This window comes from Papaver somniferum, chromosome 2 (assembly GCF_003573695.1).
Source record: "Papaver somniferum cultivar HN1 chromosome 2, ASM357369v1, whole genome shotgun sequence".
NCBI lineage: Eukaryota > Viridiplantae > Streptophyta > Magnoliopsida > Ranunculales > Papaveraceae > Papaver > Papaver somniferum.
The window spans coordinates 75084411-75105297 of NC_039359.1; the positions used below are offsets into that span (position 1 = coordinate 75084411).

The 20887-nt window shown below is 38.1% G+C and overlaps 2 protein-coding genes across 2 annotated transcripts; both read left to right on the forward strand.

The window, feature by feature from the left end:
• Positions 1-2280: 2280 nt before the first annotated feature.
• On the forward strand, positions 2281-11416 carry LOC113348067. Its single transcript, XM_026591769.1, has 22 exons — positions 2281-3596; positions 3861-3976; positions 4080-4288; positions 4799-4918; positions 5535-5663; positions 5749-5874; positions 5971-6026; positions 6163-6262; positions 6412-6529; positions 6879-7088; positions 7334-7670; positions 7778-7871; positions 8092-8200; positions 8348-8619; positions 8733-8860; positions 8975-9209; positions 9347-9535; positions 9672-9964; positions 10059-10242; positions 10363-10605; positions 10827-10912; positions 11006-11416. The coding sequence occupies exons 1-22, from the start codon at positions 2755-2757 to the stop codon at positions 11151-11153; spliced, it is 4344 nt and encodes a 1447-aa protein (XP_026447554.1). The 5' UTR covers positions 2281-2754; the 3' UTR covers positions 11154-11416.
• Positions 11417-12284: 868 nt separating this feature from the next.
• On the forward strand, positions 12285-14250 carry LOC113348068 (GDSL esterase/lipase APG-like). The gene is made up of 4 exons (XM_026591770.1): positions 12285-12683; positions 13031-13161; positions 13274-13507; positions 13593-14250. The coding sequence occupies exons 1-4, from the start codon at positions 12416-12418 to the stop codon at positions 14043-14045; spliced, it is 1086 nt and encodes a 361-aa protein (XP_026447555.1). The 5' UTR covers positions 12285-12415; the 3' UTR covers positions 14046-14250.
• Positions 14251-20887: the final 6637 nt, after the last annotated feature.

Consider the following 20887-nt stretch of genomic DNA (forward strand, 5'->3'; position numbering starts at 1 on the left):
AGTTCCCCCAAGGTAGTGAAAGCTAAAACACCTAGACCATATCCATGTGAAACACACTTGTCCAAGTATTTGGTGCGCTTCTGCAAAAAAACACTAGAAATAGCTTTGCCTGGAACAAAAGAGCGAGTACCTTCACCTGTGAAGGGAGAGACCCCAGTAACATCCATGCAAACATCTTGACCATTTTCCCAGTTAAGAACCAGGATATCAACAGGTCGTAAGTCTTTGTCATCATCTGACAAAAACCCAAGAGAAACTTCTTTACGTGCCGGCACATGAGCCTTGTAAAAAATGTCAGCGATTATGTCTCGTACAAAGTCATGTCGAAACTTAATACCAACATCCTTAGCACAATGAAGCACGTGATACCCAAAGATATCCATAGAGCTAATCTATGCTGTAAAGGACCAAAAGCCGCGCCATCATCGGTGACAAGGAGTCTCAAGTACTTGAGCAGATGATCATCAAAAATCTCAATGGCTTGTTGAAGGGCTGCAGGATTGGTAGTTCCCATTGCAAAATATAATCTAGAAACACCGGTGCAATTGCGAAGTAGAAACATCTCACTCTGAGGATCCTTGAGTTTTTTGATGGAAGACATAAGTTGAACAATCTTGTTCACCCTACTCAACATCATGTCACTAATAAAGTTCAAATCCAGACTCACAGGACCACCCAAAAGTTTAACACCATTCGACGGTCTACCAATTTCAGGAGGGAAAACACCATCAGCAATACTTCTGGGTTATATTGAGATGTAAACCCCTACCTGGTCCTTCAGCTTCTATTATGCGCAAGACCTTAGCCACCTCAAGAGTATCATCAATGATTGTACCATCATCAAGGTACCAAGCGTGTAAATCAAGTTTACAACTGGAAGCAATAGTCTTCACCAAGGGGTGGAGTGTCAAAGCAAACAACAAGGGACCGAGAGGGTCACCCTGCTGGACTCCAAGAGCAGAAGACAAAATATATTGGTCGTAGTAGAGTTTCGTTGGTCGCATGTTACAAAATTCTACCCAGCGAGAAATACCTGGACAATGAAGACAAACCTCCTTGATGAGCTGAGATCTGCTCACCATGTTGAACGTGTCGAAGAAGTCAATGAGCAACATTGACATCGTGTCCGAGTGACCTTTCAACTCCAGTAGGCCGTTTACAACATGTAAAATACTCTCTCCCACAACAGGAACACCAACCCCGAATTGGTAATCACCTAAATAAGAGTTCATGTCCTTCCCGACAGAGAAAGCAACCACTTTGGAGACCAACCTAAGCCAAACTGTGCCAACTGCAGTGGTCCTAAAACCACCCCCAGGCTTAAGTAACGGATTTAGGGGCGCGCTAGCTATGAACTCACCTAAACCGACGGGGCATTTTCCAGCCAACCAAAGATTGACAACCCCTGTGACAGAACCAAGTAAATCATCCGCAACAGCTGCCACAACCCCACTCATTGCATCAACTAAATGTTGCGCCCGCAAGCCATCTCGACCGCACGATGTGCCCTTAGGGAAGCTCTTAATAGCTCCCAGAACTTCCCGACAATCCACCGTAATTGGGTCCATTGTAACATCATCACAAGGAAGTTTATCTTGCAACTCCGAGTAAGTTTTTTCATTACAGGGAGCAACCCCATTTGAAGAAAGCACCCGAATTGCGGCAGCAAAGTGACCATAGCTCATTTTCTTTCGGCACGCTGTCAAGTTAGCAATGCCTTGCTTCTTCACATCAGCTTGTTTAGACGCAACTACGAACCGGAAGTTGCAACATCTTGTTAATCAGTGAAAAACAACCGTTGGGCTCCTTCCAAAGCGGTAAAGCTTGGTTAATGGCAGCAACCTGTAGACGTCTCCGATTACCTGATTTCGGTTCAGCTGAACTTCTCGGCCTGTATAGTGCAAGAGTGCAAATGGGAAAAAGTATGAGCTGCAGTTAAGCAGTCAGTCTGGCAGGGTTAACAATGACCTCGTCGAGGCAAGTTTTCAGCGCTCTAGAGAAGGATAGCCGGCACTGATGAGGTATGCATGTTACAGTGGTAAATTGCCTCTGAAAAACGGTGTTAAGCAAGTCTGTAAATTGATTTTATTAAATTTTCTTACTAATTATGTTATAAATGAAGATAATCAAAATAAACTGTTATTTCGGATGGTTGCTATTTCAGACATATAATACGTTACCGTTACATTGCGTTAGGGCAAACAAACTGTTACTAACGGCTAACCTAATCCCTCCCCCACCATTTTTCACATACAAAACCAGTATTTCTTCTCTGTTTCTCTCTACATGTATGGCTAATGGCTCAAAACTATTAACACCTGTTCACGCAACCAACTCAACCATAACCCCCCTGATTATACACTTTCCCCCCTTTCCTTGTCTCTTCCTCTTCCTCTTTCACTTTTTCTTTCGAATAAAAAAACCTCTCACAAAAGAATCAATTAATCCAAAGTTCAGATTTTTAGCTTTATTTTTGGGTTATTCTCATTAATTCCGGATTGGATTTTTGTTATTGAGCTGAAATGATTTAGATTTTTTATCAATATCCCCAATTTGGAGATTTCTAAAGAAAAAAATATTTCATTTATTTGTTGTTGTTGTTGAAGTTAATCTGATTTTTTAGGGTTAGGGTTAGTGATTAAATGCTATTTTGAAGAGGGGTTTTTGTAGTAGTAGTGTTGTGCATATGGAAATCTATTGAAAAAAAAAATCAAGTTTTTGTTTTGATTGGGTGATGAAATTCTGCATGTGTAAATGGCAAGGATTAATACTCACCACAACCAGGTTGTTTCAATCTCTAACACTTACAAAATCATCATACTCATTATCAACTTTACATTTTATTCACAAGTTGATGGTTCAAAAGACGATTTTTCGATTACTAATTTCGATTCGTTTGTTCATGATTATGCACCACCAACACCTCCATTACCACCACCAACACCACTTCCTCCGTCATTATCATGTGAGGAAGATTTAAAAGGAGTTGGTTCATTAAACACTACATGTCAACTTAATACTAATTTACAGTTTCAGAATGATGTAAATATAGAAGGGACAGGGAATTTGGAAATCCTTCCCGGTGTTTCGATTAGTTGTCTAACAAATGGATGCAGAATTTATATCAATGTGTCTAGGGAATTTAGTTTAGGTCAAAATTCGTTGATTATGGCTGGAACGTTTGTTCTCAGTGCAGCAAATGCAAATATATGTAATGGGTCATTGATAAACACAGTGGGTTTAGCGGGAAAACCACCTCCACAAACTAGTGGTACACCACAGGGACTTGCAGGTGCAGGTGGTGGTCATGGTGGAAGAGGTGCTTCATGTTTAACTGATACGACCAAAATTCAAGAGGATGTCTGGGGAGGTGATACTTATGGTTGGTCTGCATTAGATAAACCGTGGAGTTATGGTAGTAAAGGTGGGACAACTAGCAGAGAGACGGATTTTGGTGGTGATGGCGGTGGGCGGATTGAAATTGTGGTAAAAGAGTTTCTTGAGGTTAATGGGAGTATTTTAGCTAAAGGAGGTGATGGTGGTCATCAAGGCGGAGGAGGATCCGGAGGCAGCATTAAGATTCTGGCTCATAAAATGTAATGTCTTATCCCTTTTCAGACTTCAGCTTAACTGCCAATTGCTTCTGATTCTGTTTTGTTGTTTTCATTTGAACGAGTATCCAGAACATAAGACATAGCTGTTGTGAGTATAAATGTCATTGCTTTAAATCACCCGGCTATTCATGGGCTAAAATGCCAGGTTTAGTGTCTATTAGTATGATATCCTGCAAGAATGACTTAGACATGCATTTAAAGCATGCAGTATTTCTTATCTGAATCATCCCATTTGATTGAATTCAGGATGGGAAATGGCAGGATAAGTGCCTCTGGGGGTAATGGTTTGGCTGGAGGCGGTGGTGGCAGGGTTGCTGTTAATGTTTACAGCAGACACAATGAGCCAGAAATATTGGTCCATGGTGAGAGTGAGATTATGTTCATCTGGTGAATTATCTGTTTTTATACATGTTGGTGTAGGCAATGTATTATCTCAATTGCAAACTTCTGAGTTCGTATTTGTAGGAGGAAGAAGCTATGGTTGCCCAGAAAATTCTGGTGCTGCTGGTACACTCTATGATGCTGTTCTCCAAAGCCTTTTTATTTGCAATCACAACATGTCAACTCAAACGGATACACTTCTTCTCGAGTTCCCTAATCAGCCACGTTGGAGAAATGTCTATGTTCATGACCATGCTAGGGCTGCTGTTCCTTTGCTTTGGAGTCGTGTTCAGGTACCTGGTACTAAACCTTGTAGAATAGCACCCGAGGTCGTTTGTTGTATTTATTAAAATTTTATGCGTCAAAGGATCTGTTCTGTTTAAATGGAAGGTCATCTACTCTCTTGTTTAGTTATACCAATTCAAAGTTTTGCCAGTTGTAGATTGTGTTTCATATCTTGAGCAATGGAGACAAAAGACATGAAAACAATTACGTTGTTGGAAAATAATTTGTTTGCCTCCCCTGTGCTGATTCAGTATTAAAAATGTTCAAGGTCAAATGGCCAACATGAAAACAAACTGATAGACATTCTTTAAGTGGATGCAACTGTCTGTGTTTTGTCCCCTGACTAAGAAGGGGCTGAAGGAAGATGAAGAACACTTCCATTTTTTCTTTTTTTCCTGCTATGAACATCCCTGTTGGATTCGTTCTCACATTTGTTTTAGTTTTAGAAAGACAATAAGCGTAATCTTGGTAACGATTTTAATATCATGTTTTTTATTTGCTATTAATATATGATGTAGATCCGTGGGCAGCTTAGTATATTACGAGGTGGAGTGTTGGTCTTTGGATTAGCGCATTATTCATATTCGGAGTTTGAACTCGTGGCAGATGAACTTCTGATGAGTAACTCTAAGATCGAGGTCAGTTATGGTATTACTTGTTGCTTATGCATTTTGCACTTCAAACCATGTTGGTGATATGTTTCGCTACTTTGTGCCATATCTCTGTATAAAAAGTATCCATTATAATGCCTATCTATTTACTCCATCTGTTCTGTGTTTATTTTTAAAGAGCATAATGCTCTGAGAAACAAGTTGCCAATCGTATAGTGGATTCTTATTATCACTATTCTATATATATTATTCAGTTAAAATATAAAATGATTGTGAATTATTGAACGAAGTTGACTTGAAGCTTTTTAAGGTATTGCATTGTAACAGGCAAGCTTTGTTCCTCATGAGCTAAAATCTGGTCATAAGCCTAAAATGGCAATCCTCAATGCACACGCGTCCAATGCTTTTTGAATGGGATCTCTTCAGAGTGTATTCACATTTCAGTAGATAAACTTATCTTAGTTTAGTGCTGCTGTTTGGTTTTCCTCACCTTAATGTTGTTACTTTTAGTCACATCTCCTTAGTTTAGTTTTCGTTTCTGTTGTTGTAGCCACTGATCCGACATTTTACACATCTTTCATATATATTTCACCGTTAGAATTTTTTTATCAGAAATTAACTTATCCTGCTAATCAAATCTTAGGTTTTTGGTGCTCTGCGCATGTCTGTAAAAGTGCTCCTGATGTGGAAGTCAGAAATGCTCATTGATGGTGGTGGAGATGCGGCGGTTGCAACATCAATGCTCGAAGCTAGCAACTTGCTTGTTCTCAGGGTATAACACCATGTATCATTAACCATTTCCTCCTGAATCCTTGATGTTTGTACTGCTTCTGACGTGTTAAACCATATTTTCCCAGAACTCATCTGTGATACACTCCAATGCAAATCTGGGAGTTCATGGGCAAGGTTTACTAAATTTAACTGGACCTGGAGATCTGATTGAAGCACAGCGTCTTATTATCTCTCTGTTTTATAGCATCAATGTAAGCTAGCTCTCTTGCCAATATTCTGATCTACCGTGTTCTCAAGTTTCTGATTAACTAAAATTTTCCTTTCTCTTCTATGCATATGATATGAAGCTTGGGCCAGGATCTGTTTTACAGGGGCCTTTAGAGAATGCAACTGCTAATGACATGTAAGATCTTTTACAATCTAAATTTACCTCTCAATTGAAGCTAAAGCATGTCTGCCTTTCTAATTTTCAACCTATTGATCTCATTGTTGATTGTTGGTGGTTACCTGGTCATCTCATGTTTCCTGTACTTTTGTAGCACACCAAGACTCTATTGTGGAAGCCAAGATTGCCCAGTAGAATTACTTCATCCACCCGAAGATTGCAATGTGAACTCTTCATTGCCATTCACTCTTCAGGTGATTATTTTGCAAAGCTGCAATCTGTGAAAAGTTTTGCTTTTGTTTAGCCTGTCTGAAAAGATTGAGATATCTAACTGTTGTTCCCTATCCTCCAAATGATATTTTTTTTTCTAATATTGCTTTCTTTTGCTTGCTTTCTTCTACAGATCTGCCGCGTTGAAGACTTGTCTGTTGAAGGCCTCGTAAAAGGAAGTGTTATTCATGTTCACTGGGTGAGAGCTGTAGTTGTCCAACCTTCCGGAGCAATAAGTGCATCTGGAATGGGTATGTTAATTCTACTTTCTGTTACCATGACAAATAACTTCTGGGACCATGCCTCCGTTGCCGTATACACAATTTTCATTCTTTAATGTGCTTCAACTTAATGCAAACACATCTTCTGTGATTACATATTTAAGTTACAGTTAAAATATTAACAAGAATGTATTTGTAACATAGTGGGTGACTATATGGTAAATTTGGACATTTTCTTTACAGATGCACCTGCTACTCCTTGTCGCTAATATATATCTTTTTTTTCCTCCTTTATTGTTACATATCGGGTATTGTCTGACTGTACAATAAAAAATAAACAAAATATTAATACATAAAATTTGTTTTGAGTGTAATGCAGGTTGCACAGGAGGTGTGGGTCGAGGAGATGTTTTGAGCAACGGAGTTAGTGGTGGTGGTGGTCATGGTGGTAAAGGCGGGGATGGATATTCTGATGGTACTTTTGCTACCGGCGGTGTTGCTTATGGAAATGCTGATTTGCCTTGTGAACTTGGTAGTGGAAGTGGGAATGCTAGCCTCAATGGCACCACTAGTGGCGGTGGTATCATTGGTAAGCCTATGGACTTCGGTTTATTTTCAGACCTCTGTTGCACAAGCCAACATGTGAATAGAATAGAAGTGACCCAGATGTATTAATATCTGGTCCCCTACTGTAGTTTTTAATATAAGGATCTGATGAAAGTGATCATTCACATGATCATGTTAAGCTTGTTCCAAATTATTATGCAAATATCTCAGCTAACATAGGCCACTACTTTGCTTTCAACTAATTCTCAACATTTTCTTCTCCAACAGTTATGGGCTCATTGTCGCATTCATTGTCAAGTTTGTCTGTTTATGGCTCGCTGAGAGCTGATGGAGAAAGTTCTGGCCAAAATAACCGAAACCAAGATTATGGGAATGTAAGCTGTTCAAATAGAGGTCTCGGAGGTGGTTCTGGCGGAACTGTTTTATTGTTTTTGCATACACTCGCACTCAATGATGATGCCGTACTTTCGAGTGTTGGGGGACATGGTAGTTGTGATGGTGGTGGGGGTGGAGGTGGTGGAAGGGTTCATTTTCATTGGTCTGACATTCCCGCTGGAGATGAATATCAGCCGCTAGCAAGTATCAGTGGAAGAATTCAAACTAAGTATGTATTTTATTAAACATATGTCTGTTATCTTTTTGAACTTGAATTGATAGGTTTTTAACTTTTTATGTAACCTCCTGAAGATTAAGGATTTGTCTTTGTGACAGTGGAGGATCGGGTAGAGATAATGGTCTTGATGGGGAAAGTGGGACTGTAACAGGAAAAGCTTGTCCAAAAGGGCTCTTCGGGTCTTTTTGTGAGGTTGCTTCATACTCTCTATGACGTGCCCTCTTGCCATAGGCACTTTCTATTTTTCTATCTTTTTTTCTCAAGATATGAGAGATTCTTTTCTAGAATCAAGTGTTCATCTCCCATGGCCGTTTGGCGTTGGTTGAATTGTTGAAACTTATGCTAGAAACACTGTGCTGCTGAGTCTTTTCAATTAAAATTCTAATATAGATGGTGAATCCAATTGTTGCAGGCATGCCCCACTGGCACCTATAAGAATGTCAGCGGATCTGATAAATCCCTTTGTCGTCAATGCCCTCCTTTTGAGCTTCCACATCGTGCCCTATACATAACTGTGCGAGGTATGGATAATGCTGATGTCCTATAGATGCTACGAGAATTAGCCAAAATGTCGCTGGTTTTCTTAAAGAGGAAACTTCTTTATTCCCATCTCTCTCTTTAATTGGTTCCTAGGCTGTTTTTAAGCTTCCCGTTGCTTCTTGTAACAGGTGGTGTTGCTGAAACTCCTTGTCCTTACAAATGTGTTTCTGATAGATATCATATGCCAAATTGTTATACATCTGTTGAAGAATTGATATATACTTTTGGAGGGCCATGGTTATTTGGTCTTCTTCTCATGGGTCTCCTCATTCTGCTAGCTCTAGTGCTTAGTGTTGCACGTTTGAAATTCTTTGGCGCTGATGAACTACCTGGCCCAGCTCCCACTCAACATGGCTCCCAAATAGACCATTCTTTCCCTTTTCTCGAGTCTCTGAATGAGGTTTGCACCAATTGGTTTCCACATCCTATTCAATACTTGTTCTTGTCAATCCTAATGTTGTCTTTGAACTGGTATATTTTCATATTGTAAAGGTGTCCATTTAATTTTGACAGGTTCTGGAAACTAATAGAGCTGAAGAGTCTCAGAGCCATGTCCATAGAATTTACTTCATGGGGCCTAATACATTTGGTGAACCATGGCATCTCCCTCATTCCCCCCCTGAACAAATAAAAGATATCGTGTAAATAACCTATCCTCAATTCTTTTTTAATTTACTCTGCTTCCCAAAAAATCAATATTGCTGTTGATTTACTTGGTTGAATTCTTTCCTTTTGTTCCATATTTTGCATTACAGATATGAGGATGCATTCAATCGATTTGTCGATGAAATCAATGCGTTGGCTTCTTATCAATGGTGGGAAGGATCTGTCCATAGTATACTCTCTGTTCTTGCTTATCCACTGGCATGGACATGGCAAGAGTGGTGCCGTAAAAAGAAATTTCAGTTATTGCGTGAATTTGTTCGATCAGAATATGACCATTCTTGCTTGCGTTCATGTCGGTCACGTGCTCTCTATGAAGGACTTAAGGTACACTTCTATATGCATAGTTTCTTAGTTGTATAGTCTTGGTCTTTTTTCTACAGTCCCGTTGATTAATCTCTAGTAACTCATGGTTTATTTTGTATTAAGTATAGGAAAACTTAAAACTGATTTTTTTTGTGCAGATGGCTGCAACTTCTGATTTAATTCTAGCATATGTGGATTTCTTTCTCGGTGGCGATGAAAAGAGGTCTGATCTTCCTCCTCGTCTCCAGGAAAGGTTTCCCATGTGTTTAGCTTTTGGAGGGGATGGAAGTTACATGTCTCCATTTTCACTTCATAGTGATAATGTTCTCACTAGCCTTATGAGTCAGGTATGTGTTTCGGTGCTCAACAAGAAAACCCCTTGCTAATTAAAATTTATGTGTGAAACCAGTATATTCCTATGATAATAATTTGTGAACTTTGAAAGGCAACCTTTTAAATCGTATTTTTGGTTAATGCATGAAGGTGGTCCCACCAACCATTTGGTATCGACTCATTGCTGGATTGAATGCACATTTGAGACTAGTTCGCCGTGGAAACCTAAGAGTGTCATTTGTGCCTATTCTCAGTTGGATCGAGAATTATGCAAATCCTGCTCTGACCATTCGTGGTCTACGTGTTGATCTTGCCTGGTTTCAAGTAACAGCGTGTGGATATTGCCAGTATGGACTTGTGGTATATGCTGTTGAAGAAGAATTGGATCCTCCTCCATCTGTTGAAAGTGTCTATACAGCCTCAAGAAATGATCTAACATCGCGGTAAACGACCCGGAATGTGCAGTTCCTGATTGTAGTGTTTTTAGGCATTTTGTTAGAGACCTAGCTTTAATTTCTGTTTCCCTTGTTCTTGCAGTGTTCACCTTATTCAAAGAGACAATTCACTAAACCATTTGAGAAGCAGCAAACATATTTCAATTGGTGAAAGGATATCTGGAGGAATTTTGGATACGTTAAGTTTAAGAATGATTGAAGATAAGAAAGATATATTCTATCCATTATCTTTGATACTTCATAACACCAAACCTGTTCGTCACCAGGTATTTATATTTATCAAACTATATTAGTTGGGTAAAACTGCTCATTATTTTGTTAATTTTTCAAGAATTTTGTTTCTCCCAGTAATGGTAATCCTTCTGTAATGTATTTCAATTTTGCAGGATCTTGTTGGTTTGGTGATCTCGATACTACTGTTAGCAGATTTTAGCTTAGTGTTGCTGACTTTGCTCCAGTTATATTCTATTTCATTCCTGGACTTGTTCCTAGTTTTATCTATTCTTCCTGTTGGTATACTATTCCCATTCCCGGCTGGAATCAATGCTCTATTTAGCCATGGACCTAGGAAGTCAGCTGGTCATGCACGTGTATATGCTTTGTGGAACATTACATCGTTGATCAATGTTGTAAGTTGGCCTTGCACTCATAGTTTTATTTTTCAGTGTATTTCTTATATTTCCATCTACATATGTTGAAACACGTATACCCTTATGGTTGATTGTTGAAACGAGTCGAATCCAGCTGAGTCAGACCCAAGTTAAATTCCACTGAACTATATTCATTGCTTTCCTTTCATGTTTGTTTTTCATCCCATAACTTTACTTAACGGATAATCTTGCCAAAACAGATGGTGGCTTTCTTTTGTGGATATATCCATTACAAGAACCAATCAACATCTAGTCATCCAGACTTCCAGCCCTGGAATTTCAACATGTAAGCGGAATCTTAAGCATTTTTTTCTCTGTTTTACTCTGGGAATTGATAAATATCTCCATGCATTGACACTCTTACTGGTGGATTTTACAGGGATGAAAGTGGATGGTGGATGTTTCCAACTGGACTTATACTGTGTAAATGTGTTCAGGCACGATTAATCAATTGGCACGTCGCTAACTTAGAAATTCAAGACCGCTCATTGTATAGTAATGACCCAACTCTCTTTTGGCGTTCATGACGACATACTACTGCACGTTCATCAATCAGAGATATGCTCTGCTCGATTTGCTCACTAATTTTTGGCTTTCTTTCTTTGTTGTTGTTGTACCTCCCCAAAAAGTCTTTGAGCGAGAGAGGGGTTGAAATGTATTAGCAAAGATATAGTGTACTAATTGTACAAGATATCGTTTTATCGTGCACATTTTGTTGTAGTGTAAAGACTAACTATAGAAAGTGTAAGCTTTGCCTTCTTTGTTAAATCTATAGTTTTTTGCTCTTTTACTTGGAAACTGGAGAAAATTTATGGCTAGATGCATTGGTTGGTTGCTAGAGGATGGCTGTTGCCATAACTATGGTCCTAATGGGTCCACAGTTTGACCTTACACCACTCCATGGACCCATGGTTGCAGTTGGCTCAAGATATAGACTAGTTGTTTGATCACTTCTATAGGTCCACTGTAACCTCACTGTGGACAGTGAACCTCTGAGTACTGTGAACAGTGAGGTACAAATGCTGCTAGATGAAAACCAAGTTTTAAGGTTCCAGAGAAATAAACAATGTCCACTGCCAAAGTACCTCTCTGCAGTACTGCTCAGGAAAATGGTACCCTATGAACTGCTTGAAAAGCTGTTAGGTGCAGCATCATAAATACAAAAGATGAAAATATCCGACTCGAAAAGCACCACCGAAAGTGGCTGACGTATATGATGAGTATAGTTGGGGGACCTGAGATACTGAAATGGTGGAACATGTATCATAAATGATGAGGTTATTCAAGATTACAGGTCTCTCCAGTTTTACAAGACTTGTACAACTCTGTTATCTCTTTGGTCTGTGTTTTCAATGTCATTGCACATGCTAGAAAATTTCTCGTGTAGTCGAACTTTAAGCTCCATTAACACCATCCTCAACCCTCCCAACCACTTTCTTCCCTTTGTTAGTAGTTGGATCTTAAAACTCCATTTTCTAAAACAACCATAATTGGTATAGAGAAAAAGATATATCTAGCTAGACTCTATAGTGAGGAAAATATCAGTGAGATTGTGAATCATACATTGCTGGCTGGTATATTGAATGCATTTCGCAATTTGCAACAACCACATTGTCCCTTCTTAAATGTGTGCTTCTCTAGTCAAAACTTCTTCTGCTTTACAACTTGGCAATACTTGTAGTAGTCCTTTAAAAAGGGTTGGTTCTAAATACATCCATCTATAAGAGCATCAACATATAGTAGTACTACCATTATCAGAAGAGTGAGTGATTGAGAGAATTGTTTGTTGATGAAAGTAGAAATGGGTTCGGTATCGGAAAATGTTTTGATGAAAATGTTGCTTTTATTGGGTTGTGTTGTGGTTAGTGTACTCAGTCAAGAGAGTACTACTTTGGTTCCAGCCATTATAACATTTGGAGATTCAGCTGTTGATGTTGGTAACAATGATTATCTTCCTACTCTTTTCAAAGCTAATCATCCTCCTTATGGAAGGGATTTTGCTAATAAGAAACCTACTGGTAGATTCTGCAATGGAAAACTTGCTACTGATATTACTGGTAAGTACACTCCACTCTATCTGTCTATAATTCCTAGAATTTGTCATTCTAGATATAAATTATTTTGCCCATGTGGGTCTTAATGACACAAAGTTAGTAGCATCCTCAATTTCAGATATGCATATAGAGACTAGTTGAGAGCATAATGATATGCAGGTTTTGTCGGCAGTCACTCCGAGAATCCTCACTGTACTGGGGCTTCAGAGGAGTCCAAGTTGGGACTGCTGTAGGACTTCAGTGTCTCACATAACCAGACCAAGAAACTGCTAGATATGCATTAACTTGATTTTGTATTTTTATACTTGATGAATAGAGTTAATGATGTGATAATTTGGATATAACTGCAGCTGAAACACTTGGTTTCACAACATACCCACCAGCATATCTGAGCCCACAGGCCTCAGGGAAGAACCTACTTATTGGAGCAAATTTTGCATCTGCTGCATCTGGTTACTATGACAAAACTGCCATTCAGTCTGTAAGTGAAACTACTCATGATCTACTCTTTGAATATTTACGCGTGTTTTTCGAGTGATTTGAAAACATGTATAATCTAACAATTGTTGTTTTCTTCTATTTTTGATCACCAGAATGCAATTCCCTTGACGCAACAACTGGAATATTACAAGGAATACAAGAGTAAACTAGCCAAAGTCGCCGGGGCTGCAAAAGCAGCGACAATCATCAAGGAAGCCTTGTACATTGTTAGCGAAGGAAGTAGTGATTTTGCTCAGAATTACTATGTCAATCCTTTCCTCAACAAGCTTTACACTCCTGACCAGTATTCTACTTTCCTCGTTGGTATCTACTCAAGCTTCATTGAGGTAATGTTGATGTACCTTTATCCCTCTTGCTACTAATTCAAGTCATACCGATACCATGTTCATGTTTGTTTGGTTTTGGTCACAGAACTTATACGGGTTAGGAGCTAGAAGAATTGGGGTTACTTCATTGCCACCATTGGGTTGTCTTCCTGCAATGATTACTCTATTGGGGCATGGTGAAGAAGGGTGCGTCGCACGTCTCAACACGGATGCACAAGGCTTTAACAACAAGGTTGGTGCAGCAACAGTGCAGCTACAAAAGAAGTTTCCTGACCTCAAAATCGCCATCTTTGACATTTACACACCTTTCCTCGATCTTGTTCAATCTCCTGCCAAAAACGGATTCACGGAGGCGAAGAAAGGTTGTTGTGGAACAGGGACAGTTGAAACAACATCATTCTTGTGCAATGTTAAGTCTCCAGGAACATGCTCCAATGCCACTCAATACGTGTTCTGGGACGCTGTTCACCCATCTCAGGCAGCTAATCAGGTTCTTGCTGACGCCTTGATCCTCCAAGGCATCTCACTAATCGGATGATCCGAGTTATGAGTTCTCTGTCTTAAATTGGATTGACTCTTTTTATTTACCACTATTGCTTATTATGTACCACTGCTGTCTTTGTTATTTATCTTTCTTCGAGTTGATGTAAGTTCTCTTTACCATTCAAACTTGGTAATTTATTTGGTTTGGGATTTTTAAACTTGGTATTCATTTGGTATCAGTGCAGTATTGCTTAAGGTTAGCAGCATTCTATCCTACTTAAATACTTTTTTTTTGGTTTGGATGCTTAAATGGTTCGAAAAATGCCAAGGGCAAAAAAAAAAAAGGACCCAGACAACCACAAGGCACCCTCAAATAAGCCAGGTAGCAGGTGCATTGTCTACAGCCATCCCCCATGTGGGAAGGGCCAAAGCACAAAGATGCATGCAGTGCTTCCCTTATTTTTCCGAACCATAATGGAGCAGTGTGAGAAGCCTCAACCAGAGTTAGAGAAGAGATGGCACGAAAGAAACATGAAGAGAAGATACAAAACCAATGCTTCAAGCCATAAGTTGATCAAGGAAGAGTGGTGGAGATAATTGGTATGAGCTAGCCTTGTTCGCTCAATCTTCGAAGCTCACTGCTCCGTGAGTTTTCATTTTTTTTAATCTAATTTGCCATTTTCATCAAAAAAGAGTGGTGGGGATGGAAAGAAAATGTCTGTCATCTCATTCCCGTTTAAAGTTGCAATGGACTTGAACATTCATCAGGCCCATGTTTCATGAGGAGCAAGCAACCAGAAATTTTAGCCAGCTCAGATGTCCATATAGAACTGGTTGCCAGCAAAAAAGAATACTAACCAGTGGCGAAGCCTGGATTTAGTAATGCAGAGGGCTAATTTGTTTTTTTTTTTGATGCACTAACAAATTCGACGATTTTTGTAGTTTGGATATGAAATTTTTACGATTCTAGACATTGCTTTTTGGCCATGGTTGAGTGGAAATATAGTGGACTAAATTCTAAATATTGACGGACTAAAGGTAAAGTATATTAAAAGTGGAGGTTTATTTTCGTATTTTAGGATTTTGGGGTGTGTTGCTGGGGCTAGGGCCAGGTCTAGCCCACCCATGATTTCACCGCTGACACTAAGGTTTAGTCTTACGCGTCTGACATTCGAAGCGTTGCCTTAACACTAAGGTTTAGTCTTATCGCTCGAATGTGAACTTGTTTGGCGCACGAAAATTTATTTTTGTGCATAATCTGGTACTTTAAATAAAAATCATCAAATTTTATGTTAGAAATTAAAATTGTTATGTTATTTGTGTCCAGACATAGTTTTCTTTAAATTTTAAAATTTACCGGCTCTAATATCTTTGAACCAAGCTGTTGGACGTTTTTTTAATTCAACTTTAAATAACCATAGTGTTTGGATTCAAACCGTTTGGATTCAAACCGATGTGTCGAGGCTTGAGCCTTAAATCTCGACTCTCGACAAGATTAAGCCTAAGGTGCATAAAATGGTATAGGAGGAGCCCAGAAGCTAGCTTGAGAATGATGGTTCTAGGAATTACTAGGTAGTCCAGGAAACCCAGTACCGGTTACTCTCTAATCCACCCCTAGAATAAAATTATCCGCTGGTCCAAAAACATGTTTTTGGACCAGAATATTTATTCCCTAGTCCAAAACGTGCGGGTCACACAAGACAAGTTTTTCAAAAGTACCAAAAATACCCTTTCTGCAACTCCACGAACAATGGTTTTCTCTGCTCCTGCGTTTTGGTTCATCACAATATCTGGTAGCGTCTTTCAATTAGGCTCATCACAGCTATTATCTCGTAAATCATCTGTGCTTCGAAATCAGATTCGAACAAGGTATTTATCTCGTAAATCATCTTCCTCTGCTGTTGTTCTTGGAATGTTGATGAATAATTAGGTTTATTCTGATCCGATTTCTATTGGAATAGTTGTCTATGATGTATATTGTTATCTTTCTTTTATGATTTCAGTTTTGTGATGATTTATATTGTTCAATTCAGTTTCCGTTCGATTTACATTGTGATTTTTGTGTGTTTCAATTAGGTATCTTAAAATCGAATTAGGTTAATCTCAGATTCGAACAAGGTATGTTATTATAATCACCTTTTCTCTGCTGCTGTTCTGTTTTAGTTTCTTTGTAATCTGATATAGGTTTGTTTTACTGTATTTTTTGATATAGGTTTGTTTTGTTAGATAGATCGTGTAGTAATTTTGTATTCTCTTTTTGATATAGCTGCAGTTCTTCTATTTATAGAAGATGAAACTCAAAACATATTGATATGTTGTAAAATATATTCTACATGTTACATACCAATACGTACTGCATATAGCCTGCAAATATATCTTACTAAAATACAGTAGATGCCAATACATATCAATATGTATAACGTATAGGAATTAGAGACTTAGTTATTCTACATGTTATATACCAATACGTACTACATATAGCCTGCGCTCTTAGTATATATCGTGCAATACAGTAGATGCCAATACATATCAATATGTATAACTTATATCCATTCAGAGACTTAGTTAATTTTTGGATCATTTACAGGGTTAACATGTATGACGTTGCTCCCAAACCAGACTTCTCCATCTATTCTCATGTATACCATAAGCAATATTATTTTGCATATGAGGTTACATCGTTTTCAACTTTAGAGGATTTGAAATTTTGCATCTGTAATATGTGGAGCTGGTTGACTCCATCGACTATTCTGGTTAATCTCAGATTCGAACATATTGATATGTTGTAAAATATATTCTACATGTTACATACCAATACGTACTGCATATAGCCTGCAAATATATCTTACTAAAATACAGTAGATGCCAATACATATCAATATGTATAACATATAGGAATTCAGACTTAGTTATTCTACATGTTACATACCAATACGTACTACATATAGCCTGCGCTCTTAGTATGTATCGTGCAATACAGTAGATTCCAATACATATCAATATGTATAACTTATATCCATTCAGAGACTTAGTTAATTTTTGGATCATTTACAGGGTTAACATGTCTGACGTTGCTCCCAAACCAGACTTCTCCATCTATTCTCATGTATACCATAAGAAATATCATTTTGCATATGAGGTTACATCGTTTTCAACTTTAGAGGATTTGAAATTTTGCATCTGTAATATGTGGAGCTGGTTGACTCCATCGACTATTCTGGTTAGCTATTTCCAGAATCAAGTGATAGTTCCTATTCTTGCCGATGTAACACTCCAGGGCATCTCTGCATTACATTCTTCAAAGCAATCAGTTTTTTTTGATTTGCACGTGGATGTAATTTCAAATGGCGCGTCTAGGCGTATGGAAGTTGACAGTAATGCAGACTTAGTTGTCAGTGCAAAGAATAGTTATTTGAAAGAAGGTAAAGAAGCCCCAAGAGTGTTTTTTTCAGATGGTTGGGATAAGATTTTTGATGATACAGATCAATTATTCTATGGTGGTGTTGATGCCGTACGTATAGCATGCCAAAAATACTGCATGAGAACTGGATATGAGGTAATTAAGAAGAAGAATGACCTTGAGAGATTCACCGCCGTATGTAGTGTGAAAGGTTGTTCATGGAAGCTTCACGCAACTTCCATTGGTAGTTCTATTGATGTTTTTAAGATAAAGGAATATGTTGGAAGGCACACCTGTGGCGGTGGTTATATGTTGAAGAATCCAAGAGTTACAAAAAAACTCATGAACAGTCTAATTCATGAGATGGTCAGGCACAACCCTCGCATAACACAAGCAGAGATCATAGATTATCTTAAAGTTGGTGGTGGCATTGAAATCCAGTATCACCACGCATATCATGCAATTGAGTTGTCGCATAAACAGATTTTTGGTAATGATGTGAAGTCGTACACTAATCTTGCTTGGTGGGTGAATGCTGTTAGAGAAACAAACCCTGGGTCATTTATTAATTTCGATTTCAATGATGCTACAAAAAGATTCAATAGACTTTTTGTTTGATTTGGAGCTTGTATAGAGGGATATAAACTATGTCGTCCCATGATTTTCTGTGACTGTACATTTCTCACTGGAACTTTTAAAGGAGGTCTCATGGCAGCAACATGTCTTAATGGCAATCAAGGTAACTGGTTCTTTTTTTTTTGATATGTAGTGTCTGGTAGTTAGATCACTCATATTGACCTTACTTCACTATCTGACAATGAGTATTGACCATACTACATACTACATATTGACCTTACTGAGTATGAGATAAACCATACTGCATGTGAAAATGTAGTGTCAATCAGTTGCTTAACATGTTATTATGTAGTGTCAGGTTTTCACATATCAACAAAGAGGTAAACCAACTGCATGTCAATATGTAGTGTCAATATTAGTTGCTTAACATAACTAGTAATTCCTTTTTGCAGGATTTTATCCGCTTGCGTTTGCTTTAGTACCTGGTGAAGACAATATCAGCTGGGAATGGTTTTTCAAGAAACTGAAGGAGGCTTTGAATGATGATCGCCCAATCACTTTTATGACTGACCGAGGTGAAGGGTTGGTTAAATATATTCCCAAAGAGTTCCCTGATTCTCATCAAAGATATTGTTACTTCCATTTGGACAAAAACTTACCTATCGCAAAGTCTGACGAAAAGTATAAGGAAGTGACTGATGCTTTCCGAAAGGCGACATATGCTCTTTCTCCTGCAACATACGAGGAAGGTCTTCAAGAAATGGTTAATTTGGGAAGGCCTTGGGTTGCTGACTACTGCCGCAACATTCCAAAAGAAAAGTGGTCCAGTGCTTTCTTCAAGGGCTGTAGTTATGGTTACACTTCATCTAGCGTTGCTGAATCGTTCAATAGCTGGATTAACAAAGAGAAGAAATTACCTGCGTGTGCGTTCGTTGACTCGATCAGGTTTGTATCAGTTTCCTTAGTCACAGTACAAGCTTATATTAGTTTTCTTTTTGTAACAGTATTAGCATATATGTTCTGTTAATCTACGTATATTTTTAGTATAACAGACTTTGCTATCCCCTTGTCGTGTAGGATACGTATGATGGAAATGATGTCAGAACGTCGTGAAGAGAGTCTCTTGATGGACCCAGAACTGCTAACCCCTACGTATCAAGCCTTGCTTGAACTACACATCCAAATTGGCCGTCCCTGGAAAGTTAGCCAGTCAGATGCTAATCGTTATGAAGTGCATTCTCCAAGGTTAGCGTTTACCCCTAATCTCTATCATCTGAATGTTATTTACTTTCTCTTTCTTTTTTTTAAGTACCATGTTTCTGTGAGAACATATAAATATGTACTGTGTATATTAGGTGTACTGAAAAATAACACATGAATATGTACTGTGCAGATCTCATATGGTAGATCTAGAGAGAAAAACTTGTACTTGCCAACGATGGCGCGTTTATGGTTTTCCATGCTCGCACGCTACTAGCTATTACTAGATCTGGAGGAAGGATTCTTGATTACGTTGAAGATTATTTCAAAGTTACCACTTTTCGTAAGCTATATTCAATAGCTATTAGACCCGTTCCTAACCACGACAGGTATGTGTCTTTAATCAGTACATTTTCATATTTTGCATAACAATATGTAATGGTAGATACCACTTACACATGTAATAGCAATTGAAACTGTCAACATAAACCTACTTACATATGGATGTTACATACTGATATGTAATGGTAGATACCACTACATTTTTTTATATTTGTTTTTCAGGAACAATATACCGTGTACATATTCATATGTAGTTGTGGTTCATTCCATTTATATGATACTGTTTTTTTCTCACAGGCCCGATGAGTATCACGTAGATGATATCGTTCTCCCAGCAGAAGTAATTAGGTCTCCACCAGGCAGGAAAAAGGGGAAACGTTTTAAGTCTGCATTTGAGACTAGTAGAAAATCTGTCAAGTGTTCAAACTGTAATTTGAAGACTCATCACAACAAGGCAACATGCAATCTTATCCGACAGTATGAACTTTCTGAAGAATGATTTTGTGTCAGGTATGTATTTCAGTCAGATACATATTAATGTCTTAATTAAGTAAGTTTGATACAATACAATGTACTTTTAAGCAAGTAGTGTTCTGATTTCTCTTTTTCTTTTATCACAGGCTTGAACGTGCAGCAGAATGTTATATCGATGATGTTGCCAGATTCCTTTTCCACAATTCTTTCCTCTAGCCCTTGTTCTATTCTACCGTTTTTCTTTTTGATTTTGTCAGTACCAACTGAATTTGGTTAATAAGTATTTCATTTACAGTACATACATTACAAGTGTACTGAAAATACTGTTTTTGTTGTTTCTTAGAACATCTTTTGGTTTTTGAAACATTATAAGTCTATCAAAATGTAGTTATTGTAGTTATTTTCGAATAATGAAATATGTTTTTAAGTCTATCAAAATGTCAGTATCTATCACCAGTAGTGAAGTATTTACATACTGAAATTACATGTCAGTATTGTAGTGTTAGTATCTACCACTACATACTGATATGTAGTGGTTGTAGTGTAACCATACTAGATGTTTGTAACAAGAAAAAATTAAATATGTACTGGTTTGTGGTTTAACCATCTTCCACTAAGATTATTTAGAACATCTTTTGGTTTTCCAGCTGATTCACCATCTTTTGAGGGGGCAGCGCCCCCTCGTATCAACAACACAAAATCATGTTTAAGTAACACAATTGAAATATCACTACATTAAAGTTAAACCCAAATTCAAATTAAAAATCACTACATATTAGATATATGTTTTTGAACATTCTTGAACTCATGAAATGAAATGAAACCAAGAATAAAAAGAAAAGAAAATAGGTAAATAGTGATATGTACTGTCAGATTACTTTTAGCAAGTAAGACTATTTTTGTGT